This window comes from Narcine bancroftii, chromosome 1 (assembly GCF_036971445.1).
Source record: "Narcine bancroftii isolate sNarBan1 chromosome 1, sNarBan1.hap1, whole genome shotgun sequence".
In the NCBI taxonomy this organism is placed as follows: domain Eukaryota; kingdom Metazoa; phylum Chordata; class Chondrichthyes; order Torpediniformes; family Narcinidae; genus Narcine; species Narcine bancroftii.
This window is the reverse complement of record NC_091469.1, coordinates 493,189,843-493,217,309: the sequence shown is the minus strand read 5'-3', so window position 1 is coordinate 493,217,309 and position 27,467 is coordinate 493,189,843. Positions and strand designations below refer to the sequence as shown.

Here is a 27,467-nt window from a genome sequence, read left to right as displayed (position 1 = left end):
GTATACTTGTGTGGGCAGAGCATTGTCTGATCGGCAGGAAGCAGAGGGTGGGGATAAAGGGATCCGACTCTGGTCGGCTACTGGTTCCCATATGGTTCCACAGGGGTCAGTGTTGGGGCCACTTCTCCCTACGTTGTATGTTAATGATTTGAATTCTGGAATAAATGTCTTTGTGGCAAAGTTTTCTGAATTGACTGGGACTCCCATCCTGTAAAAGGGCTGGACGGCTTGGAGTTTGTCAAATGTATTCAGGAAAGTTTTCTAAATCAACATACAGAGGTATCAACTAGAGAGAGAGTGCAATACTGGATTTCCTATGAGGGAACGAGACAGGACAGAAGTATGTACAGGGGAACATTTTGGGTCCAGTGGCCATAATGCCATTAGTTTCAAGTTAATTATGGAGAAGGATGGGTCTGGGCCTCAGGTTGAGATTCTAAATTGGAGAAAGGCCAATTTTGTGGAAATGAGAATGGATCTAGGAAGAGTGGATTGGGACAAGTTATGTTCTGGCAAGGATGTGTTCAGTAAGTGGAGGAGCTTCAAAGGAGAAAGTTTAACACTGCAGTGGGAGTTCCTGTCAGCATTAAAGACAAAGTTAACAGGCATAGGGAACCTTGGTTTTCAAGGGATATTGGGGATCTGGTTAAGAAGAAGAGAGAAGTGTATAACAGGTACAGGCAACAAGAAGCAAATGAGGTGCTAGAAGAGTACAGAAATTGTAAGAAAATACTCAAGAAGGAAATCAGGAAGGAAAAAAAAGACATGAGGTTGCTTTGGCAGATAATGTGAAGGTATATTAAGGGAGAAAGGAAAAAGTTAGTCCCCTAGAAGATCAGAGAGGTCATCTCTGTGTGGAGTCTCACGAGATGGAGGAGATCTCATGCAGTTTTTCTGGAACAGTATTTACTCGGGAAACTGGTAGAGTGCATAAGAAGGAAGGAAAGCATACAGTGTCATGGAACATAGATTAAAGAGGGGGAGGTGATTGGTGCCTCACAATGAATAAAGTTAGATAAATCCCCCCAGTCTGATGACAAGATTTTCTCTCAGACCTTGATGGAGACCAGTGTAGAAATTGCAGGGGCCTGGCTGAAACATTTAAAACATCCTTATCCACGGGTGAGGTGCCGGAGGATTGGAGGGTAGCTCATGTTGTTCTGTTATTTAAAAAAGGGTACAAAAGTAAACCAGTTTTACGAGCCCAGAGGACCCCAAAACCCAGCAGCAGTATAGATATTCACCAAGACAAATGGTTACTTAAACCAAAGTTGTGTTTAATTATCGTTAAACATGAAAACAGAATCACACTTTAACTTAACTAACCTAACTTAACCCTTTTCTTCTTTTTTTTAAACTTTATTTAATATGTTCAAAACAAAAACTTTTACAAAGTCCATAATATAAAAATGAAAACTAGAACAAATCCACCCCCTTCCACCCACCCTCAGCAAACTCCAGAAGGGAAGCATTAAGAAAATAAAAGAAACACACACAGCAGTTTAAGATATTACTAAATTCATACATTTCTAATAAGGCGACCACATCTTAACAAAAAAGTCGTAATTATCATGCAAATTATATGTTATTTTCTCCTTATAAATACAGGACCTCAACTCATTAAAGCCAACGAGTTACATTTACCTCAAACCTCGTCTTTCCATGAAATCGCAACACATTTACGTGCTACGGCCAATGCTAAATGAAGAAATGCTGTCTGAAACTTGTCTAACCCCAAATCCATAAATGGAGCAGTTCAACCCAACAAAAAATTTTTGGATCTAACAAAAACTGGATCTTAAACAAATTTTGAAGAAATTCCCTAATTTTATACCAAAATGATTGAACCAAATTGAATGTAAAAATGTTCTGACACGTAATCCATATCTAAAACACAACTCTGAATGACTAAATCCATATTTTTTCAATTTCTCAGGGGTTAGATATAACTGGTGCAAAAAATAATAATTAAGCAATTGAGTCTCACCCTCAAAACACATCGTCTCCCAATCAGCCTGATTAATATCACAAATTAAATAATTTTCCCATTTCATCCTAGATTTATCTAAATTTATTTTATCTGTAGTGTCTTGTAACAACGCATAAATCTCAGAAATAATACCCTTATTTAATGAATGAGAAATCATAAACTAAAATTTTGTTAACTTAGTCATTTTCATTTCTCTTCCAAAATTATCTTTCACTAATGTTCTAACTTGATAATAGACATCAAAGAATTCACTGAAATTTCAAATTTCTCTCTTAAGTTGATTAAATGATAAAAATTTACCCTCTTCAAAACAATCCTGCAATTACTTTATTCCTTTAATCTGCCATTCTCTTAAAAATCTATTATTCATTGAAAAACAAATCCATTTATTTTGATATGTTGGGTCTTGAACTGATATTTTACCTTTCGAACCTATTAATAAATTCCTTTTAGTCCAAATCTCTAACAAATGTTTTAAAATCGGTAGATTATATCTCTGTAATAAAACAGAATTCCATTTAAATATAAATTATTGTGAATAATGTTCAGAAATACCAGCCAATTCTACCCTAGCCCAGCTAGGGTGGGGCCATGAAACATCCAGCATATGGTTAATAAATCTTAATTGAGCTCTTTCATAATAATTTTGAAAATGAGGTAAACCTCCCAAAGCGTATTTCCAATAATTTCCGTAATTTATGTATCGCTCCTCTGGCTAATTTTTCCTTCCATAAAAATTCTCGAACTACTTTATTTAAATCCTGAAAAAAAGATTTCAAAATAAACAAGGAATCGACTGCAAAAGATTCTGAATTCACGGAAAGATATTAATCTTAATACAATTTACTCGGCCTATTAATGACAAAGGTAAATCCTTCCACTTAATCAGATCCGCTTTGATCTTTCTCATTAATGGTACATAATTTAAATTGTATAATGATTGAATATTTACTTGATTTTATCAATCCAACAAAATTTAGTAATTTGTCTACACTGATCATAATTTACCTCAGAACTTGGTAATATTTCACTTTTATCTCAATTCACCTTCTATCCTGACAATTTACCATATTGTTCTAAACATTCTTGTATATAAATTAAAAATTGTTCCGGATTAGTTAAATATGTCAAAACATCATCAGCAAATAGATTAATCTTCTATTCATCGTCTGCTATTCTTATACCTCTAATATTCTCATTATGCCTAAGAGCTTGAGCTAACGGTTCGATGACCAACGCAAATAGAGCTGGTGACAAGGGACAACCTTGACGAGTTGAATGCGATAATTTGAAAAAAGAGGCTTGACCATTTGTTGCCACCCTAGCAACTGAATTATTATATACTGCCTTCACCCAACCAATAAAAAAGGGTCCAATCTCCAAAATTGAAAACCAAGGTTCTCCAAGAATAAAATGGATAGATACATGGATGGGAAAGGTCTGGAGGGTTATGGACTGGGTGTAGGTCAATGGGACTAGCTGAATAATATTTCGGCAGAGACTAGAAGGGTTGAATGGTGCTGTAGAATATTCCTGTATTCCCAAGTCCCTCTGTTCTACTGCACTCCTCAGTGCCATTCACCATGTACGTCCTTTCTTGATTTGTCCTTCCAAAATGCAACACCTCACTTGTCTGCATTAAATTCCATCCACCATTTTTCAGCCCATTTTCCAGCTGGTCCAGATCCCACTGCAATGGGTCCAGGAATCCCTCAAGATTGTTACATCAGTTGATAAGATAGTTAAGGAGGCATTATGATTTGTTGGGTTTCATTAGTTGGGGGATTGAGTTCAGGAGCCATGAGGCAATTAATGTTGCAGCTCCCCCCATCCTCTTTCTGTCACCGTGTACCCCCCCCCCCTTCCCCTCTCTGTCACCGTGTTGTCTCTCTCCTGTGCCATCTCCAGGCCCTTTTAAATTGCTTTGTAAAATGGGGTTAACTGGTCGATTTATATAACCATATAACCGTTTACGCGTGGAAACAGGCCATGTCAGCTTTTCGAATCCACACCGATTCACTTGAACAACTCCACTAGCTCAAAACCCTCCTGCACTCCGCCCTTAACCCTCCAACCCCCTCACCTCCATGTACACATCCAACCTTCTAATGTCACAATCTCTCTACTAATTCCTCTCTCTACTAATTCCCAGTGACTGAACCTTCCTTATTAACCTTCCATGCGGAATCTTCTCAAAATCCTTACTAAAATCCAAATAGATCACATCCACCGCTCTACCTTCATCCACCTTTTCTGTCACTTCCTCAAAAAACTCAACAAGGTTCGTCAAACATGACTTTCCTTTGACAAACCCATGCTGGGTGCCCCTAATCAACCCCTGTCTATCCAGATATTTGTATGTACTATCTCAAAGAATACCCTCCATAACCTTCCCCACCACCGAAGTCAAACTTACTGGCCGATAATTACTCGTCCTACACTTTGTGCCTATTTTAAACAACAGAACTACATTTGCAACCCTCCAATCCTGTGGTACCACCCCCTCCTCCAGTGATCTTTGAAAAATCACTGTCAGTGCCCCCGCTATTTGTTCTCTGACCTCCCTTAAAGTTCTGGGAAAAATCCCATCAAGACCAGGAGACAGAACTGGGTCTGGTAGATAGAGGGGAACAGGTTGGTGTATATTTGGATTTCTAGAAGGCATTTGATAAGGTTCTGCACAAGAGACTTATCAATAAGATACAGATGAATGGAGTTGGGGAAGCATATTGACATGGATTGAGGATTGGTTCACTGACGGATGGCAGAGAGTCAGGATAAATGGGTATTTTTCTGATTGGCAGCCAGTGGGAAGTGGGGGGGCTGCAGGGGTCGGTGCTGGGCCCGCAGCTGTTCACCATTTACATCGAGGATTTGGAAGAGGGGACAGAGTGCAGCGTAGCCAAGCTTGCAGACGACACCAAACTGAATGGAAAAGCAAATTGTACAAAGGATGTGGAGAGGCTGCAGAAGGACAGAATCAAGTTAGATGAGTGGGAAAAGGCCTGGCAGATGGAGTACAATGTTAGTAAATGTGAGGTCATCCACCCTGGTAGGAAAAGTAGACGAGCAGATTATTATTTAAATGGTGAAAAACTGCAGCTTGCTGTAGTGCAGAGGGACTTGGGAGGGCTTGTGCATGAATCGCAATATGTTGGGTTGAAGATACAAATGGAACGTTGGCCTTCATCACTGGAGGAATTGAATTCAAGAGCAGGGAGGTCATGCTGCAACTGTACAAGGTCCTGGTGAGGCCGCACCTGGGAGAACTGTGTGCAGTTCTGGTCTCCAGACTTGAGGAAGGATAGACAGACCTTGGAGGCCGTCCAGAGGAGGTTCACCAGGTCAATCCCAGAGATGAGGGGGTTGACCTACGAGGAGGAACTAAATGTTCCAGGATTATTCTCACCCAAATTCAGAAGAATGAGAGATCCTATAGAAACATATAAAACTATGAAATGGAGAGATAAGATTGAGGCAGGAAAATTGTTTTCACAGGTAGGTGAGACCAGAACCAGGGGACAAGCCCCAAGATTCAGGGGAGAAGATTTAAGACGAAGATGAGGAAAAACTGTTTCTCCCAGTGAGTCGTGAGTCTGTGGAATTCTCTACCCAGGGAAGCAGTTGAGGCGACTTCATTAAACATATTTAAGGTTCAGTTAGTTACACAAAAACGGAATTAAGGGATATGGGGAAAAGGCAGGCGGGTGGAGTTGAGTCAATGAACAGATCAGCCATGATTTTATTGAATGGAGGAGCGGCCGAATGGCCAATTCCTGCTCCTATTTCTTGTGTTCTTCAGGAATTTACAAGGTTAAAGACCCAGGTACAGTGCTATTTGAAAGGGCCAAACTGGGCAAGCCCAGTCAAAATTCACCTGGGTCCCAGACCTACCTTGGAGGTGGTCAGGGAACCCAGTAAAAGTTTCCTGGTGATTTGAAAGAGGAAATGGGTCTCCCGTTTCCTCTGGAACTTTAAACAGAAAGAACACAGGGAACAGGGTGATGTGTCACTCACCACATTATCGCAGAGACTGGAACCCCCTTAAATCGGCATGTTGGTGATTTAACGAGTAGGTTAGGCTGCTATTTTTAAGGTGTTGGAAGCACACAAAATGCAGTAATCTCACCCGGGCCCCAGGAGGGCTACCCAGGTGCCGCAGGTTGAAAGCACCTCCTGTCACCATGTTGTCTCCCCGTCCCCCCTCTGTACCGTGTTGTCTCTCCCACTGTCCTCTTTCTCCCACCGTAGTATCTCTCCCACCACCCCCTCTCTCTCACCGTGTTGCTCTCTTTCACCCCCCCCATCGCCTCTTGGTCATCTTGTTGTCTCTCCCCCTGGTCTCCCCTCTGCTCACTGTGTGCTCTTCCCCCAGGTTACTGAATCTCCCCTTTGCTCTGACCAACCTGAACCTGAAAGCTCTGTGGCTCGCGGAGAACCAGTCTCAGCCGATGCTGAAGTTTCAAACGGAAGATGATGAGAAGACGGGAGAGAAGGTCCTGACCTGTTACCTGTTGCCCCAGCAGCCTTCTCCCAGCCTCGGTAAGCGATTACCCTGGTCTGCTGTCCCACTGCCGCAGGAGTGAACCCATGAACATTGCAACACAGAAACTGGTCCTTCACCCCATCTCGCATGTGCCAAATTGCTGTGGGCTGTCTGACTTTCAGTTGCTCTTTGACTGTTTGTAAGAGGCGTAGGCACTGGGTCATGCCTCGCTCAGGATGACCGGGGCTTGTGTTGAACAGTGCAGCTCAGGAACAGGCCCGAGCCCCACATGCTGAAGACAATGCTAAATCTCATTAACTCTGCTACTGCGTGCACACGATCCATGTCTCTCAATTCCTTCATATTCACGTTTATACGAAAGTCTCTCTCCAGATATACTCGAGAAATAGTCAATCTCCTATAATAGTCACCCTTCCCATCCCCACCCCCCCATATCCCTTCTTTGGTTTCTCTATGACCTGAGTAAATGTGGACCCACCTGTTTTTGGCCCTGTCCGACCACGGATTCTTGCGCCAGCCGCCTGTTCACTGAAGCTCTCGACCGTAGATCCTCATGCCAGCCGCCTGCCCACCAGAGCTCTGATACCTTGAATGACACAGTTACTTACCACAGTCAGAAGTATGACCCGTTTAATTCTCGATCCCTCCAATATGACCTGAAATATTGGTTCAAATAACTCAACTATATACTCAGGACGAGTATATACAGTGAATGCTGTGGAACACACAACATTGCAGCAAAATTAATGCCCGGCCCACAATATAGTGCTAACCTGTGTAAACCTACTGACAGCAATCTACGTTTTCCATACCTCATACCTATTGCCCTCTATTTATCTTATATCTGTATCCCTGAAAGTCTTTTGAATGCCTCCATTGTACCAGCCTCCACCACCACCCCCAGCAGTGCATTCCATGCACCCATCACTCTGTGAAACAATCCTACCTCTGGCATCTCCTTAAACTTCCCTCCACTCCCCGTAAACAGATGTCCTCTGGTATTTGCTATTGTCACCCCAGGACAAGTTGCTGGTTGCAACCCTGTCTGTGGCCCTCATCATCTAATATACCTCTATTAAGTCACCTCATCCTTCATCACTCTAAAGAGAACAGCTCTATCTGTCAACCTTGCTTCATAAGACACATTCCAGGGCACAACCTGGAAAATCTCCTCTTCATCCTCTCTAAAGCATCTGCATCCTGTAATGAAGGAACCTACATGCAGATGACACAAAGGTTGGTGGTGCTGTGGATAGTCTGGGGGTTCCCAGAGGTTACAGAGGGACATTGTTAGGATGCAGAGCTGGGCTGAGAAGTGGCAGATGGAGTTTAACCCAGAAAAATTTGAGGTGGTTCATTTCCATTGGTCAAATTTGAAGGCAGAATGTAATGTAAATGGGAGAACTGAGCAGTGTGGATGGACAGAGAGATCTTGGGGTCTGCTGCACAGGTCGATGGTGTTATGGTGAGAAGATGTATGGTGTGTTGACCATAAGATTTATTGCAAGAATGCTGAAGTAATGTTGCAGCTTTACAAGACCCCTTTGGAATACTCTCCTCAATTCTGGTCACGTCACTACAGGAAGGGTGTGGGTGCTGTAGAGAGGGTGCAGAGGTGATTTACCAGGAAGTGGCCTAGATTGGAGAGTGTGCCTTCTGAGGAGAGGTTGAGTGAACTTGGTCTTTTCTCTTTGGAACGACGGAAGGTGAGGGGTGACCTGATAGAAGTGTACAAGATGATGAGAGGTATTGATCGTGTGGATGGCCAGAGGCTTTTCCCTAGGGCTGAAATGGCCAACACGAGGCCGTGTAGTTTTAAGGGGTTGGGGAGTAAGTACAGGGGGGATGTAAGAGGCAAGTTCTTCACCTGGAGAGTGGTGGGTGCATGGAATGTGCTGCTGGTATCGATGGAGGAGGCAGGTCTTTGAATAAACTATTAGATAGAACTGAGGAAATGGAAGGTTATGCAGAGGGGAAATTAGAGGCAGTTGTAACAGTAGGTGTACTCTGATCAAGATTTCTATGTACTAATGAGGTGACCAGAAGTGAATGCAATACTCCAAGTGTGGTTCCACTGGGGATGTATAGAGCTGCAGCATTACCTCCTGGCTCTTGAACTCAATCCCCCAGTGAGTCCAACACACACCACAACCCGTCAACTTGTGTGGCATATTGGAGGGATGTACGGAGGTATCTAAAAATCCCTCTGTTCCTCCACACTGTTAAGAACCCTGCTATTAACCTTGTACTCTGCCTTCCAGTTGGACCTCATGAAGTGCATCTCTTCACACTTACCTGGAAATCTGCCATATCTCCTCGCAACTCTGCATCCTGTCTGTATGCTGCCGTGATATGGAAGCAATTATTGCCTGTGCTCCTGGCAGTTCATTCCAGGCATCCATCACTCTGCAAAAAAAAAAAAATAAATAATATATATTTTTATATATATATATATATATATAGATAATTTCACATACCTCCCATAAAGTTTCCAATTCCCTTAACCTTAAACTCCCACTCTCCAGTGTGTGATAATTTTACCCTGGCTTTCATACAGGGTCTCCGTCTCCCCACAACCTCATACACTCAGAGAAAACAACCCTTTTGTCCAACCTCTTCCTATAATCATACCCAATAAAGCAGGCAATGCCCAGGTATACCACTTCTATCCCCTTTACAAATCTTCCACATCCTTTCTGAAATGGAGTGACCTGAATTGTGCACAAGTGTGGCCTAACCAGTTTTATTTTTCTGCAACATGACCTCTTTCTCAAGTGAAACCATAATTGGAGTATTGTGTTCAGTTCTGGTCACTTCATTACAGGAAGGATGTGGGTGCAGAGGAGATTCACCAGGATGTCTTGCGAGGCAAGGTTAGCAGAGCCGGGACTTATCTCTTTGGAGAGGAGACTTAATAGAGAGTTGTGGGGGCCTTGCTGAGGATGGTGGTGGGGGCTGAAACATTAGGGCATATAAGAGACAGGCACATGGATGGAAGAAAAATAGAGGGTTACAGATTAGGGAGGGTTTAGTGCTTTTTTTAAGGAATATGTGGGTGGGCACATGGTCGAAGGGCTCTAGTGTTCGATGTTCTTTTATGCTCAACACCCAATGAAGTATGATGCATCTGTGTCCTCCAGACTGGTTGTTTCAATGCCAGACTGTGTGGTTGACAGCTAACCTGTGTGGATTCATTAATGGGCATTGTCCCACACAGATCCCATTTCATTTGGTTGCAGAGAATCTTTTGAACGATAGTCTGGATGAGATGTGGCCGGAACCCAACTTGAACCGTGTCAGTGTGATCCAGTTCCAGGAGGAAGCGAAAGATGGCGAGGAGAATCTGGAAGAAGCAGAGAGGCGTGTGAGTTATTTGGCAAGGCAGAGGTCTCCCCTGGTGCAGCAGGTGGGCCGAGTGACGGGACTGCAGGTCCTGGACCTCGTGGCTGTGTGTGGACTAAAGTGGAGAGAAGGAATCTCTCCTTCCACCAGTCTGGAGAAGGGGCTTTAAGGGTAATACGAAGATGCCTGCAAGTCCCAGTGTGGTGAACCATACAACACTCCAACACAGAAACATGCCCTTTAGCCCAGCTAGACTGTATTGAACTATTTCTGCGACCTGGACACAGACCATAGCCCTCCACTCCCCTCCCATCCATGTACCTGTCCAAATCCTTCTTAAATATTAGAGCCTGCATTCACCACTTCAGCTGGCAACTCATTCCACACCCCCACCATTCTCTGTGTGAGGAAGTTCCCCTCATATTTCCCCTAAACTTTTCCCCTTTCATCCTTAGCCCATGTCCTCTAGTTTGTATCTCATCTACCCTCAGAGGAAAAAGCTGATCTACATTTACTCTGTCCATCCGCTGGGCTCGGTGCTGCCGGTGACCGTTGGGGTTCCACAGGGCTCGGTGGTGCTGGTGACCAGTGGGATTCCACAGGGCTCGGTGGTGCCGGTGACCAGTGGAGTTCCACAGAGCTCAGGGCTTGGACTACCAGTGACCAGTGGGGTTCTGTGGGGCTCGGTGCTAGGACTGCCAGTGAGCAGTGGTGTCCACAGGGCTTGGGGCTGGGACTGCTGGTGACCAGCGGTGTTAAACAGAGCTTGGTGCTGGGACTGCCGGTGACCAGTGGGGTTCCATGGGGCTCGGTGCTGGGACTGCCAGTGAGCAGTGGTGTCCACAGGGCTCGGGGCTGGGACTGCTTCTTTTCACGTTACATTCCCGTGATTTGGATGACGGAATTGATGGCTTTGTGGCCATGCTTACAGACGTTACAAAGATCGGAGGAGGGGCAGGTCATGTTGAGGAAGCTCTGAGTGTGCAGAAGGACTGAGACAGGTAGGGAGATTGGGGAAGGAGATGGTAGCGGGTATTCAGTGTGGAGAAGTGTATGATCGTGGGATAAAGGTGAGGACTATTTTATAAATGGACAACGGGTTCAGAAATAAGAGGCGCAGAGGGATTTGGTGAGGAGACAAATGGCCAGGGGTGTGGGGATGGAATATAAGGCGGGGCTGTGGCGTTGAGGCTTTGTGACGATTGGTCAGGCCACATGGAATATTGTGAGCAGCTTTGGGCTCTGTCTCCAGGGAACAATGTGCTGGCATTGGAGGGTCCAGAGGAGGTTTACAAGGACGATCCCCGGAGTGAAAGAGGTTTCTTACGAGGAGCGTTTGAAGACTCTGGGACTGAACTCGCTGGAGTTTTGAAGTTGAAATGTTGAGGGTACAGAATTTGTATGTTCCTGTCAGGGTCAAAGATAAGGTTAGCAGGCATAGAGAGCCTTGGTTTTCAAGGGATATTGGGGATCTGGTTCGGAAGAAGAGAAAGGGGTAGGTAAAGACAACACGGAGCAAATGAGGGACTTGAGGAGAATGAAAATGCAAGAAAAACCTCAAGAAAGAATCAGGAAGCTGAAAGAAGACATGAGGTTGTGTTGCTTTGAAAGAAAATCCTCAGGGTTTCTGCAGGTACATTAAGAGCAAAAGGAGAGTCAGGGACAAAACTGGTCCCCTTGAAGATCAGAGTGGTCGACTTTGTATGGAGACAAAAGAGATGGGGGGGGAATCTTAAATTCTTTTTTCATCAGAATTCTCTCAGGAAAAGGGCACAGGGTTGTGGGAAGTCAGGAAAACAAGCAGTGAGGTCATGAACCCACACAGATTAAAGAGGAGGAAGTGCTTGCTGTCTTAAAGCAAATAAGGGTGGATAAATCTCTAGGGCCTGGTGAGATATTCCCTCGGACCTTGAGAAAGGCTAATGCAGAAATTGCAGGGGCTCTGGCAGAAATATTTAAAATGTCCTTTGCCGTGGGTGAGGTGCCGGAGGATTGGAGGGTAGTTTACGTTGTTCTGTTGTTTAAAAAATGTTTACAAAAGTAACCCTGGAAATTAAAGAGAGTTGAGCTTGACGTCAGTAGGTAATTTGTTGGAAGGTGTTCTCAGAGATTGGATATACAATTATTTGGTCAGCCATGGACTGATTAGGGATAGATAACATGACTTTATGCGTGGTAGGTTGTGTTTAACAAATCTTAGAATTTTTCAAGGAGATTACTAGGAGTGTTGACGAAGGAAAGGCTGTGGATATTGTCTTCATGGACCTTTGTAAGGCCTTTGACAAGGTCCCACATGGGAGGTTAGTCAGGAAGGTTCCGATGCTAGGTGTTCATAGTGAAGTAGTGAACTGGATTCAACAATGGCTGGATGGGAGAAGCCAGAGAGTAGTGGTGGATGATGTCTCTCAGACTGGAGGCCTGTGACTAGTGGTGGGCCTCAGGGACCATTGTTGTCTATATCAATGATCTGGATGATAATGTCGAATTTGGATTGGTACATGATGGGAGAGGTATGGAGGGCTATCGACTGGGTGCAGTCAGTGGGACTAGGCAAAAAAAATGTTCAGCACAGACTAGAGGGGCTGAAGGGACGTGTTTATGTGCTGTTGTATTCTATGTTTTTATAATGAACACTGAAAGGCCTGGACAGAGTAGATTTGGAGAGAATGATCCCTGTGGTGGGGGAGTCTGGGACCAGAGGGCACAGGCTCTGAATACACAAATATCTCTTTAGAACAGAGAGGAGGAGGGATTTCTTTCACCTGAAGGTGAGGAATCTGTGGATTTGTTACTGCTGTGGAGGTCAAGACATTAGGGATATTTAAGATGGAGCTAGAGAGGTTCTTGATTAGAAAGGGGGTTGAGGGAGAAAGCAGGAGAATGAGGCTGAAGAGGATGGAATGGTGGGGAGATTTGATGGGTGAGTGGTGCAATTCTGCTCCAATATCTTGTGGTCAAAGAACACGAGTTACCATGGACTTGCATGGATGGTGGGTTGTTTGTGTAATGTTAGAGTGCATTCCTGAGAGTACAAATGGGGCTCCCAGGATATTGGATTAGGTTTTTCCTGGAATTTGTAAACAGGATGTATCCAGTCAGTGTCCACTGTGTAATGGCTGCAAAAGCTTGGCCTCTGCTGAAGCTTCTTCCAGCGCCCGGGCTCTCAGTTGGTGCCCCGGCCTTTGTTGTACTCCAGTCTCCCGTTTATTTGTTAGGTCGCACAGATAGAAAATTGGACTGTGTTGCAGGCTCGCTCTGACAGTGGGGATCTCGGGGAAATGGTGGACGTCGATTCCCCATCAGTTGAAGATGATCAATTGCTTCAGGTTCAACTTGAGGGGGAGGTGGTAAATGTCGTCGGGTTGGTCCAGCGGTCTCCTTCAAGGGTGACGGCAGCATCACCGTGATGGTAAATGGTCTCGTTCGAGGGGATGGCGGGGTCACTGTGATGGTAAATGGTCTCCGTCGAGGGGATGTTGACAGGATTTCAGGGTCTGAGTTCCAGGGAAAGGTTGTGCAGACTGAGGCTTTTTTCTCTGGAGCGTAGAAGATTGAGAGGGGACTTGATAGAGGTGTTTAAGATTTTAAAAGGGACAGACAGAGTAAATGTGGATGGGCTTTTTCAATGAAGAAAGGGGGAGATTCAAACTAGAAGACATGGTTTAAGATTGAAGGGGGAAAATGATAAGGGGAACATGAGGGGAAATTTCTTTACGCAGAGGGTGGTGGGGATGTGGAATGAGCTTCCGGCAGACGTGGTCGAGGCGGGATCATTGGTTACATTTAAGGAAAGACTGGATCGTTACATGGATAGGAGGGGACTAGAGGGGTATGGACCGGGTGCTGGTCAGTGGGACTAGGAGGGTGGGGATTTGCTATGGCATGGACTAGTAGGGCCGAACTGGCCTGTTCTGTGCTGTAAATGGTTATATGGTTATATTGTTATATGGTTATATGGGATGGCAGGGTCACCGTGATGGTAAATGGTCTCCGTCGAGGGGATGGTGGGATCACCGTGACGGTAAATAGTCTCTGTCGAGGGTGATGGCTGTCACCGTCACGGTAAAGGGATCTCTGCCCCTCGTGTTGCACTGAGGCCGTTCTAGGCCAGAAGTAGGTGTAATGCCGCTGTGGTTGCGTACTTCCTCTGCAGGGCCGGCTGCAGCGGAGAGCAACACCACATCCCAGTGAGTTAAAGGTGATGAAGCAGGCGATAGAGGAACGCAGGGGAGAAGCACTCACAGTCAGAGCCCAGGAACCACCTCCATCCCCAGGATCTGCTGGAATACCGGTCAGTATTCTGAAAGGGGTGGGGAGCTGGGATGGGGGACCGGGGAGGGGGAAGGGATCTGGGGGAGAGGGATCTGGGGGAGAGGGCGGGAATGAGGCAGAGGAACTAGGGGAGAAGGTGGGGAAACGGAGAGGGGGTGGGGGAGTAGGAGGGGAACTGGGGTGGGGGAGGGTTAGGGAGAACATGGGGAAGGATGAAGGTGGGCACTGAATGGGTCAATGTTCAGGGCAGCCCTGTTCAGTTGTGCCTGTGGGTGAGAGTGTGAGATCTGAAGTTACACATGGCTGGGAATGGGTGAGAAGCATGGGTGGGGACTTTGGGTGGGTTTGACTGGGGTGAGGTCAGTGGGTGGGGTGTGGGCCTTTGTGGGGTGGGGTCAGTGGGGTGCTGTACGATGTGCTGTGTGCAAGGTGCGAGACCAGGGGCAATGTGTGGGTGATTTTGGACAGTGGCTATGCGTGAGAGCTGAGGCTCCCTGGGCGTGGGAGCTGAGCCCCCCCCCAGACGTTTGAGGTGTAGTCCTCTGGGGTTTGAGGTGAAGCCTTCTGTGCATGGGAGCTGAAGCCCACTGTGTGCAGGAGAAGCCTCCCACTCCACCATGGACGCTGGAGCCAGAGTGTCCCCTGTCGAACGGAGAAATTTGTCTGGAGACAGGAGAGCCTGAAGCCCCCATCACGTCACACCCAGAGAAGGAGATGGAGAAGAATGGGGAACGGGAACGGAGCGAGGAGAGGGAGGACGAGGACGATGAGGATGGGTACTTCGAGGTACGAAACCCCAGCGTTTGTCATTCTCTGGTCAGAGAGCATAGAACTCCCTCGCTCCCCTCTCTTTCCCCCTCGCCCCCTCTCTTTCCCCCTCACCCCCCTCTCTTTCCCCCTCGCTTACCCCTCTTCCCCTTGCCACCTCTTTTCTCCCTCTCCCCGCTCTTTCCCCCTCGCCCCCTCTCTTTCCCCCTCGCCCCCTCTCTTTCCCCCTCGCCCCTTCTCTTTCCTCCTCGCCCCTTCTCTTTCCCCCTCGCCCCCTCTCTTTCCCCCTCGCCACCTCTCTTTCCCCCTCACCCCCTCTCCCCCTCGCCCCTTCTCTTTCCCCCTCGCCCCCTCTCTTTCCCCCTCGCCCCCTCTCTTTCCCCCTCGCCCCCTTCTCTTTCCCTCTCGCCCCCCTCTCTTTCCCCCTCACCACCTCTCTTTCCCCCTCACCACCTCTCTTTCCCCCTCGCCACCTCTCTTTCCCCCTCGCCACCTCTCTTTCCCCCTCGCCCCCTTCTCTTTCCCCCTCGCCCCCCTCTCTTTCCCCCTCGGCTCCCTCTCATCCCCTCGCCACCTCTTTTCTCCCTCTCCCCTCTCTTTCCCCCTCGCCCCATCTCTTTCCCCCTCGCCCCTTCTCTTTCCCCCTCGCCCCCTCTCTTTCCCCCTCGCCACCTCTCTTTCCCCCTCGCCACCTCTCTTTCCCCCTCGCCACCTCTCTTTCCCCCTCGCCACCTCTCTTTCCCTCTCACCCCCTCTCTTTCCCCCTCGCCCCTTCTCTTTCCCCCTCGCCCCCTCTCTTTCCCCCTTGCCCCCTTCTCTTTCCCTCTCGCTCCCCTCTCTTTCCCCCTCACCACCTCTCTTTCCCCCTCACCACCTCTCTTTCCCCCTCGCCCCCTTCTCTTTCCCCCTTGACCCCCCCTCTCCCCCCTCTCTTTCCCCTTTACCACCTCTCTTTCCCCCTCGCCACCTCTTTCCCCCTCGCCCCCTCTCTTTCCCCTGTCTCCCTCTCTTTTCCCCTCGGCCCCTCTCTTTCCCCCTCGACCCCCTCTCTTTCCCCCTCGACCCCCTCTCTTTCCCCCTCGCCACCTCTCTTTCCCCCTCACCCCGTCTCTTTCCTCCTCGCCCCCCTCGCCCCCTCTCTTTCCCCCTTGCCCCCTTCTCTTTCCCTCTCACCCCCCCTCTCTTTCCCCCTCGCCCCCCTCTCTTTTCCCCTCACCACCTTCTCTTTCCCCTTCACCACCTCTCTTTCCCCCTCGCCACCTCTTTCCCCCTTGCCCCCCTCTCTTTTCCCCCTCTCCCCTCTCTTTCCCCCTCGCACCCCTCTCTTTCCCCCTTGCCACCTCTCTTTCCCCTTTGCCCCCTCTCTTTCCCCCTTGCCCCCTTCTCTTTCCCTCTCGCCCCCCCCCTCTTTCCCCCTCGCCCCCCTCTCTTTTCCCCTCACCACCTTCTCTTTCCCCTTCACCACCTCTCTTTCCCCCTCGCCACCTCTTTCCCCCTTGCCCCCCTCTCTTTTCCCCCTCTCCCCTCTCTTTCCCCCTCGCACCCCTCTCTTTCCCCCTTGCCACCTCTCTTTCCCCCTTGCCACCTCTCTTTCCCCTTCGACCCCCTCTCTTTCCCCCTCGACCTCCTCTCTTTCCCCCTCGACCTCCTCTCTTTCCCCCTCGACCTCCTCTCTTTCCCCCTCGACCTCCTCTCTTTCCCCCTCGACCTCCTCTCTTTCCCCCTCGACCTCCTCTCTTTCCCCCTCGACCTCCTCTCTTTCCCCCTCGACCTCCTCTCTTTTCCCCCTCTCCCCCCTCTTTTACCTCCTCACCCCCTCTCTCTCACCCCTCTGCGGACCTGTCTATCCTTTCGACACACTGCATCCTTGGATCTCCATTCTTTAGCCACGACTCCATGATCAGCCCTGCCAACGTGTAGCTGTACTACAAGGTCATCCACTTTATTCCTTCTGCCGTGTGCATTTAAATACAAAACCTTTCGCCCCACATTTGTTACATTGGACTGTGCCCCTGTTGCATTATAATGCATCCCACTGGCTGCAATTTCCCCTGATCTGCCTGTCCTTCCGCACAAACTCCCGACAAGCTTTGTTCCTATTCGTGCGCCCACTGCCTCTTCTCTTTGGTTCCCACCTCCCTGCGAATCTAGTTTAAACCCCCCTCAACAGCATTACCAAACCTCCCTGCCAGGATATTGGTCCCCCTCGAGTTCAAGTGCAACCCCTTCCCCAGAAAAGGATCCAATGATCTGAGTACCTGAAACCACCCTCCCCCCTCAGCCACACATTTTGGCTGCATTCTCTTCCTGTTCTAACCTTCCCCAGCTCATGGCACCAGGTTTACTCCAGGTCCTGCTCTTCAGCCTCTTTCCTAGCTCCCTAACCTTACTTTGCAGGACCTGCACCCCACTCCTGCCGATGCCATTCATACCAATATGTACCATGACCTCTGGCTGATCACTCTCCACTTGTTTAGAAACACCCTGGACCTGAGATCCAGGAGGCAACAGTATTCTGGAGCTACTTTTGCATCCACAGAATCTCCTATCTGTTCCCCTGACTATCGAGAGTCCCCTCTGACTTTCGCTCCACCTGACTTCACCTTTCCCTTCTGCGGCTCAGAGCCGACCACAGTGTTATTGGTCTGACTGCTGCCTGGTCCAGATAGGTCATTCCCCCTCCCCCCTTCCCCCCCTCCCCCACCCCCTGCAAGCAGTATTCATAGGGGTGTACATGTTGCTGAGGGGAACGGTCACAGGGGTGCCCTGCATTGCCTGCCTCTTCCCTTTCCCTCTCCTGACTGTCACCCAGCTACCCTTCTCCTGCCTCCTATGTGTAACTCCTGCCGATCACCCCCTCTGCCTCCCGAATGATCTGGAGTTCATCTAACTCCAGCTCCAGTCCCTTAACTGGGCGTGTCAGGAGCTGCAGAAAGCTCCTCGCAGATGAAGCCGTCAGGGATACTGCTGGCTTCCCTGTCGACCCACATCCTGCAAGAGGTGCATTCCCCTGCCTTGGCTGCCATTCCTACTTTCTACGAAATAGAGAAAAAAATTGGAAAACCTGTCCTTGCCTTGCCTTAACTCCTGCACCTTCTCCTTAGCCTCTGCTCACTGCAAAGTAAAGCCTCAATTCCCACTGGCGCTGTGTACCTGCTTTGCTTTGATTTGTTCCTGCTCCTGTGTAGCCTTCTCGCTCTGCCACTCCATTGCTCCGCTGCTAATTTAAATGTAGAAATACAGCACGGTAACAGGCCCTTTCAGCCCACAAGCCCGTGCCGCCCAATTACACCCAATTAATCATTTTGAAGGGTGGGAGGAAACTAGAGCCCCCAGGGAAAACCCATATGGGGAGAACGTACAAACTCCTCACAGACAGTATGGGATTCAAACCCAGGTTCCTGGTGCTGTAACAGTGTCGTGCTAACAGTGCCACCCCAATGCTCTGAGACTTGCAACATGTTTCCTGTTTTAAACACTTCTCCCCGACTCAATGTGTACCTTGAGAGGTCCGCTACTAATGGTAGAACATAGAACACTACATCACAATACAGGCGCTTCAATGTTGAGTTGACCCATATATTCCTTTAAAAAAAACTAAACCCTCCCTACCTCGCAACCCTCTTTTTTTTTCATCCGTGGGCCTGTCTAAGAGTCTCTTAAATGCCCCCAATGTTCTAGCCTCCACCGCCACCCCTGGCAAGGTATTCCAGGCCCCCACAATTCTCTTTGTAAGAAAAAACTTACCCCTGACATCTCCCCTGAACTTCCCTCCCTTCACTTTGTACACACGTCCTCTGGTGTTTGCTCATCCTGCCCTGGGAAACAGGCACTGGCTGTCCACCCTATCTATGCTTCTCAGAATCTTGTAGACCTCTATCAAGTCTCCTCTCATCCTTCTATACTCCAAAGAGAAAAGTCCCAACTCTGCTAAGATTTGTTTTCCAATCCAGGCAACATCCTGGTCAATCTCCTCTGCCCCCTCTCCATAGTTTACACATCCTTCTGACAAAGAGGTGTCCGAAACTAATAGGCTTATCCTGCAAAGTGCTGCACCTTCAGTTTTCTTCAGCCCAGAGCTGATTAGTGGAAGGGTGTGCGGCCGTGCTGATTGTCCCCAGGTGAGGGTTAGATCTCCCATGCTGGAATCTGTGATCTCCAGTGGTGGCCCACAAGCCGCAGCCCTGTCTGTCATGTGCCCATCGTACCGCAGGATAACTGGTCTTGTATGTGTTTACAGCCCACTGTGCGGTTCACAGAGGACACCGTTGTGAGGAACGAGGAGGAGGGATCTGGCGAGGGTGACTCCCTGGCCGAGAAGCAGCGTCTGATCCGCAAGGACACCCCTCACTACAAGAAGCAGTTTAAGATCAACAAGCTGCCGAGGCCCGAGGCGGTGATGGCCATGCTTCAGGGGCTGCCTGGCATCGAGGTGCAGGAGCAGAATTGTGAACCCCCGGAAACTGGCCCCAGCCAGCCACTGCTCGATGACCAGGAGGTTAGAGATGAAAGGCTCTCACAGCCCCCCGTGAAGGTAGGATGGAGACATCAGCCTGGATGCTGTCCCTGGGTGGGGTGTCCTGTGGGAGAGCCATGGGGCATTATCGAGGAGGTACCCCACGTGCTGATCACCCCTTTCCTGCACAGGACTGTGCGGCTGCCTGCAGGCGACAGAGCGTTGGTGCAGGGGGGAGCCAGAGAATCAGAGGGCAATTCAGTTCTGGCTGGAGCCCTGGAGGTTCCACGGGGCAGTGTCATGGAACGTTCTGTGCATTGTTCATCGTGGTGGGAGCAGCTCACAGAACTGGTCATGTCAGAAACTGCTCAGAAGGGTGACAAGATCATCTCTCAGTGTTCAGAGGAAGGTAAAGGAAGGCTGCATCTAAGACCAAGACTCTCTTCACTCAGTGGATCGTCAGGGTGCTGAGGCAGTGCAGCCATATCTCCCCCCATCTTGCCACTCACCCTGCTTCCCTGCACTCAACACATTGTAATATTTGATCAATAACCAGTGCTCCCTCTAATCTTATCTTACTGCTTGTGTGAATCTAGGCTTGAGCTGCATGAAGTAAAGGTGAATCAGATTCAGTAGCTGCCTGATGCCTTTCAATCCCAGAATGTGCCTCATTTTATTCCACGCTTTACCCATCCAGTGTCTTTCCCCAAAGCTCATCCATCTGCTTTGATTTTGCCTCATACTGGCATCTGTAAAAGACAGCGCTGGAGAAACTAAGCTGGTCAATTATATCCTTTATAGAGCAAAGATGCCAGTACAAAACCAATGCTTCAGGCTTGAGCCCTTCATCAAGGGATGGAAAATGTACGGATGTTTCCATACCCCCGATGAAGGGTTGAAGCCTGAAAAGTCAGTTCTGTATTTTCATCTTTGCTCTATAAAGGACATGGTCGACTGGCTGAGTTTCTCCTGCACTGTGTTTGTACAAGTCACTGCATCTGCAGGCTTTCGTATTTTACTACATACTCACCTCTCACTTGTCGTTGTCCATCCGTCTTGTTTGCTTGTTTCTCTAACTCCCACACTACCCTCTCCCACCACTCACCCGCTCACCCTCCCCCCCACTCACCCTCTCACCCTCTTCCCCCACTCACCCTCTCCACCGCTCACCCTCTCCCCCACACACCCTCTCCCTGCTCTACCCCCTCACCCTCTCTCTCCCTCCCCACTCACCCTCTCCCCTCTCTACTCCCTCAACCTCTCTCTCCCACTCCCCCACTCACCCTCTCCCCTCTCTCCACCCTCACCCTCTCTCTCCAACTCCCTCACTCACCTTCTCTCCCCATTCACCCTCTCCCTCCACTCACCCTCTCCCCGCTATACTCCCTAACCCTCTCTCTCACCCTCTCCCCCACTCACCTTCTCCCCCACTCACCCTCTCCCCCACTCACCCTCTCCCCCACTCACCCTCTCCCCCACTCACCCTCTCCCGCACCCTACCCTCTCCCACCACTCACCCGCTCACCCTCCCCCCACTCACCCTCTTCCCCCGCTCACCCTCTCACCCTCTTCCCCCACTCACCTCTCCCCACTCACCCTCTCCCCTCGCTCACCCTCTCCCCCACACACCCTCTCCCCGCTCTACCCCCTCATCCTCTCTCTCCCTCCCCACTCACCCTTTCCCCCACTCACCCTCTCCCCCACTCTACCCTCTCCCCCACACACCCTCTCCCCGCTCTACCCCCTCATCCTCTCTCTCCCTCCCCACTCACCCTTTCCCCCACTCACCCTCTCCCCCACTCTACCCTCTCCCCCCATTCACCCTCTCCCCCACTCACCCTCTCCCCCACTCACCCTCTCCCCCACCCTACCCTCTCCCACCACTCACCCGCTCACCCTCCCCCCCACTCAGCCTCCTCCGCTCACCCTCTCACCTTCCCCCACTCACCCTCTCCCCCACACACCCTATCCCCACTCTACCCCCTCATCCTCTCTCTCCCTCCCCACTCACCCTTTCCCCCACTCACCCTCTCCCCCACTCTACCCTCTCCCCCATTCACCCTCTCCCCCACTCACCCTCTCCCCCACTCACCCTCTCCCCCACACACCCTCTCTCCGACTCACCCTCTCCACACACCCTCTCCCCGCTCTACTCCTTCACCCTCTCTCTCGCACTCCACCATTCACCTTCTCTCCCACTCACCTTCTTTCTCCACTCACCCTCTCCCCCACTCACCCTCTCACCCTCTCCCCCACTCACCCTCTCCCCCACTCACCCTCTCCCCCACTTACTCTCTCCACACACACCCTTTCCCTGCTCTACTCCCCCACTCACCCTCTATCCCACTCACCCTCTCCCCCACTCACCCTCTCCCCCACACACCCTCTCTCCGACTCACCCTCTCCACACTCACCCTCTCCCCGCTCTACTCCATTACCCTCTCCCACTCACCCTCTCCACACGCACCCTCTCCCCGTTCTACTCCCTTCCCTCTCTCTCCCTCTCCCCCACTCACCCTCTCTCCCTCCACTCACCCTCTCCCTCCACTCACCCTCTCTCCCACTCACCCTCTCTCCCACTCACCCTCTATCCCTCTCACCCTCTATCCCACTCACCCTCTCTCCCACTCACCTTCTCTCCCACTCACCCTCTCTCTCCCACTAACCCTCACTCCCACTCACCCTCTCCCACTCACCCTCTCTCCCACTCACCCACTCCCCCGTTCACCCTCTCCCCCATTAACCTTCTCCACACTCACCCTCTCCCCACTCACCCTCTCCCCTCGCTCACCCTCTCCCCCACACACCCTCTCCCCGCTCTACCCCCTCATCCTCTCTCTCCCTCCCCACTCACCCTCTCCCCCCACTCACCCTCTGCCCCACTCACCCTCTCCCCCACTCACCCTCTCCCCCACTCACCCTCTCCCCCACTCACCCTCTCTCCGACTCACCCTCTCCACACTCACCCTCTCCCCACTCTACTTCTTCACCCTCTCTCTCCCACTCCCCCATTCACCTTCTGTCCCACTCACCCTCTCTCCCCACTCAACCTCTCCCCCACTCACCCTCTCCCCCACTCACCCTCTCCCCCACTTACTCTCTCCACACACACCCTTTCCCTGCTCTACTCCCCCACTCACCCTCTCTCCCACTCCCCCTCTCTCCCACTCACCCTCTCTCCCACTCACCCTCTCCCACTCTCCCTCTCCACACACACCCTCTCTTCGCTCTACTCCATCACCCTCTCTCCCACACCCCCACTCACCCCATCCACACACAACCTCTCCCTGCTCTACTCCCTTCGCTCTCTCCCACTCCCCCGTTCACCCTCTCCCCCATTAACCTTCTCCACACTCACCCTCTCCCCGCTATGCTCCCTAACCCTCTCTCTCCCTCTCCTCCACTTACCCTCTCCCCCACTCACCCTCTCCCCCACTCACCCTCTCCCCCACTCACCCTCTCCCCCACTCACCCTCTCCCCCACTCACCCTCTCCCCCACCCTACCCTCTCCCACCACTCACCCGCTCACCCTCCCCCCCACTCAGCCTCCTCCGCTCACCCTCTCACCTTCCCCCACTCACCCTCTCCCCACTCACCCTCTCTCCTCGCTCACCCTCTCCCCCACACACCCTATCCCCGCTCTACCCCCTCATCCTCTCTCTTCCTCCCCACTCACCCTCTCCCCCACTCACCCTCTCCCCCACTCACCCTCTCCCCCACACACCCTCTCTCCGACTCACCCTCTCCACACTCACCCTCTCCCCGCTTTACTCCTTCACCCTCTCTCTCCCACTCCCCCATTCACCTTCTCTCCCACTCACCCTCTCTCCCCACTCAACCTCTCCCCCACTCACCCTCTCACCCTCTCCCCCACTCACCCTCTCCCCCACTCACCCTCTCCCCCACTTACTCTCTCCACACACACCCTTTCCCTGCTCTACTCCCCCACTCACCCTCTCTCCCACTCCCCCACTCACCCTCTCTCCCACTCACCCTCTCTCCCACTCACCCTCTCCCCCACACACCCTCTCTCCGACTCACCCTCTCCACACTCATCCTCTCCCCGCTCTACTCCATTACCCTCTCTCCCACTCCCCCACTTGCCCTCTCCCACTCACCCTCTCCACACGCACCCTCTCCCCGTTCTACTCCCTTCCCTCTCTCCCTCTCCCCCACTCACCCTCTCTCCCTCCACTCACCCTCTCTCCCCCTCACCCTCTCTCCCACTCACCCTCTCTCCCACTCACCCTCTCTCCCACTCACCCTCTCTCCCACTCACCCTCTCTCCCACTCACCCTCTCGCCCACACACCCTCTCCCACTCTCCCTCTCCACACACACCCTCTCTTCGCTCTACTCCATCACCCTCTCTCCCACTCCCCCACTCACCCCATCCACACACAACCTCTCCCTGCTCTACTCCCTTCGCTCTCTCCCACTCCCCCATTCACCCTCTCTCCCACTAACCCTCTTCACACACACACCCTCTCCCCGCTCTACTCCCTCACCCTCTCTCCAACTCACCCTCTCCCACTCACCCTCTCTCCCACTCACCCACTCCCCCGTTCACCCTCTCCCCATTAACCTTCTCCACACACACCCTTTCCCTGCTCTACTCCCTCACCCTCTCTCCCACTCCCCCACTCACCCTCTCCCCCACTCACCCTCTCCCCCACTCACCCTCTCCCCCACTCACCCTCTCCCCCACTCACCCTCTCCCCCACTCACCCTCTCCCCCACTCACCCTCTCCCCCACTCACCCTCTCGCCCACACACCCTCTCCCACTCACCCTCTCCAGACGCACCCTCTCCCCGCTCTACTCCATCACCCTCTTTCCCACTCCCCCACTTACCCTCTCTCCCACTCACCCTCTCCACACGCACCCTCTCTCCCACTCACCCTCTTCCCCACTCACCCTCTCCCTCGACTCACCGTCTCTCCCACTCACCCTCTCTCCCTCTCACCATCTCCACACTCATCCTCTCCCCCACTCACCCTCTCTCCCACTCCCCCACTTACCCTCTCTCCCACTCACCCCCTCTCTCCCCATTCGCCCCCTCTCTCTCTCCCCCACTCTCTCCCCACTCGCCCCCTCTCCCCACTCTCTCCCCACTCGCCCCCTCTCTCCCCACTCACCCTCTTTCCCCACACACCATTTCTCCCACTCACCCTCTCTCTCCCACTCCCCCACTTTCTTTTCTTTTCCAATCTTTTTATTATTATTATAATTTATAAACACATACAGTTCAAAGATATATGAAAAATACATAGTAAATAACAAATTAATACAGAGATATTAAACAATAATATTGCAGAATAAAAATATATCATAAAAAAATTTAGATCAGTTTAGAGTATGAACTATCTCTAAAAAAAAAGATATAATTAATAAAAATATATAAAAAAGAGAGAAAAAAAAACCCCAAAAAGGAAGAAAAAACAAATCTGAATTAAAAACTTAAAAAAAAACCTACAGATATAGCTAAACCACGCCGATCACTCCGATCTCATCTAACAGCCCAATTATCATACATAATCATAAAAAGAAAACAGAGCCAGATCAACTCACCACAAATGAAAATATTGAATAAATGGTCGCCAGGTTAACTCAAACTTAGAAGGGGATTCATAGACAGAGTTTCTAATTTTCTCTAAATTTAAACATAGTATAGTTTGGGTAAACCATTGGAAAATAGTGGGAGGATTAACCTCTTTCCAATTCAATAGTATAGATCTTCTAGCCATTAGTGTAAGAAAAGCAATCATACGATCCGCAGGAAGAGATAAATAAGTCAAATCTATCATAGGTAATCCAAAAATTGCAGTAATGGGATGTGGTTGTAAATCAATATTCAAAACGGTAGATATAATGGAAAAAATTTCCTTCCAATAATTCTGTAAAGAGGGACAGGAACAAAACATATGTGTAAGGGAAGCTATTTCCAATTGACATTTATCACATATAGGATCGATATGAAAATAAAAGCGATGGAGTTTATCTTTAGACATATGAGCTCTATGAACAACTTTAAACTGTATCAGTGAATGTTTTGCACATAGAGAAGAGGAGTTTACCAGTTGCAGAATTTTATTCCAATTTTCATTGGAAATATGAAGGTTGAGTTCTCTTTCCCAATCATTTTTAAACTTTCCAAAAGTCCCAGAATTTATTTTTGTAATTATATTATATAATTTAGATATCACACCTTTTGGAGGGAATTCTGAATATAGTATATCCTCTAAAACAGTCGTAGTCTCCCGATTGGGAAAAGAGGGTAAAGTCGAAACTAAGAAACTCCTAATCTGCAAATATCGAAAGAAATGAGATCTAGGTAAATCATATTTCATGGATAATTGTTCAAATGACATGAAAGAGTTATCCAAGAATAAATCCGAAAAGCATGTTATACCTTTAACTTTCCAGAGTAAATAAGCTTGATCAATTAGAGAGGGATGAAAAAGGAAATTTAGTACAATAGGAGTTTCCAAGATAAAATGACTTAGGCCAAAAAATCTCCGAAATTGAAACCATATACGTAGTGTATGTTTAGCCATTGGATTATCAATTAGTTTATATAGTTTAGTAAGAGTGAAAGGGAGAGCAGCTCCCGAAATAGAGCTAATTGAGAAATTTTGTATCGGTTTAATTTCTAAATTTACCCAATGGGGATTTAGAGATAATTCTGAATAATTCAACCAATACCATAAGTAACTAATATTAATTGCCCAGTAATAAATTCTAAAGTTGGGTAATGCCAATCCTCCCTCCAGTTTAGATTTCTGTAAATATTTTTTTCCCAATCTAGGATTCTTGTTTTGCCAAATATACGAGGACAATTTAGAATCGACCTTATCAAAAAAAGATTTAGGAACAAACATAGGGATAGCTTGGAATATATATAAAAATTTAGGTAAGATCATCATCTTAATAGCATTAATTCGGCCTATCATGGATAGGGATAATGGTGACCAATTGGTAAGTAAACTGCCGATCAGGTCCAATAGAGGGAAAAAATTAGTCCTAAACAAATCTTTATGTTTTTTAGTAATCTTAATCCCTAAATATATAAAATGGTCTCTAGCTATTTTAAAAGGCAAACTATCATAAATAGGAACCCATCCATTAAAAGGGAATAATTCACTTTTATTTAAGTTCAGTTTATATCCCGAAAAATTACTAAATTGGGCTCATAAAGATAAAATTGCAGGAATAGAATTTTCAGGATTGGAAATATATAGCAATAAATCATCTGCATATAGTGATACTTTATGAATATCCCTGTCACTCTCCCACTCACCCTCTCCCCCATTCACCCTCTCCCCGCTCTACTCCCTCACCCTCTCTCCCACTCACCCTCTCCCCACTCACCCTCTCCCCACTCACCCTCTCCCCACTCACTCTCTCCCCACACCCTCTTCCCCCACTCGCCCACTCTCCCACTCACCCTCTCCCCCACTAACCTTCTCCATCACACCCTTTCCCTGCTCTACTCCCTCACCCTCTCTCCCACTCCCCCACTCACCCTCTCTCCCACTCACCCTCTCCCCCACTCACCCCCTCTCTCTCCCCACGCCCCCACTCTCCCCACTCGCCCCCTCTCTCCCCACTTGCCCCTCTCTCCACTCACCCCTTCTCTCTCCCCACTCTCTCGCCACTCGCCCTCACTCTCTCGACCCCTCTCTCTCCCCACTATCTCCCCACTCGCCCCCTCTCTCCCCTCTCGCCCCCTCTCTTCCCACTCACCCCCTCTCTCCCCACTTGCCCCCTCTCTCCCCATTCACCCCTTCTCTCTCCCCACTCGCCCACTCTCTCCCCACTCGCCCCCTCTATCTTCCCACTCTCTGCCCACTCGCCCCCACTCTCTCCCCACTCGCCCCCTCTCCCCACATCCCCTCTCTCCCCACACCCCCTCTTTCCACTCACCCCCTCTCTCCCCACTCGCCCCCACTCTCTCCACACTCGCCCCCACTCTCTCCACACTCGCCCCCACTTTCTCCCCACTCACCCCCTCTCTCCCCACTCGCCCACTCTCTCCCCACTCGCCCCCACTCTCTCCCCACTCGCCCCCTCTCCCCACATCCCCTCTCTCCCCACACCCCCTCTCTCCCCACACCCCCTCTTTCTTTCCAA

At 49.7% G+C, this 27,467-nt stretch overlaps 1 protein-coding gene across 11 annotated transcripts in view; it reads left to right on the top strand.

Annotated features, from left to right (window-relative positions):
- Positions 1 to 27,467, top strand: part of scrib (scribble planar cell polarity protein) — a 166,037-nt gene that overhangs the window by 33,481 nt on the left and 105,089 nt on the right. For all 11 annotated transcript variants that reach the window (XM_069915156.1, XM_069915163.1, XM_069915155.1 and 8 more), the window contains exons 11-15: positions 6,366 to 6,532; positions 9,737 to 9,861; positions 13,993 to 14,130; positions 14,709 to 14,897; positions 19,120 to 19,413. In XM_069915156.1, coding sequence (XP_069771257.1) covers positions 6,366 to 6,532; positions 9,737 to 9,861; positions 13,993 to 14,130; positions 14,709 to 14,897; positions 19,120 to 19,413 — 913 coding nt within the window. The remainder of the gene's footprint in view (positions 1 to 6,365; positions 6,533 to 9,736; positions 9,862 to 13,992; positions 14,131 to 14,708; positions 14,898 to 19,119; positions 19,414 to 27,467) is intronic.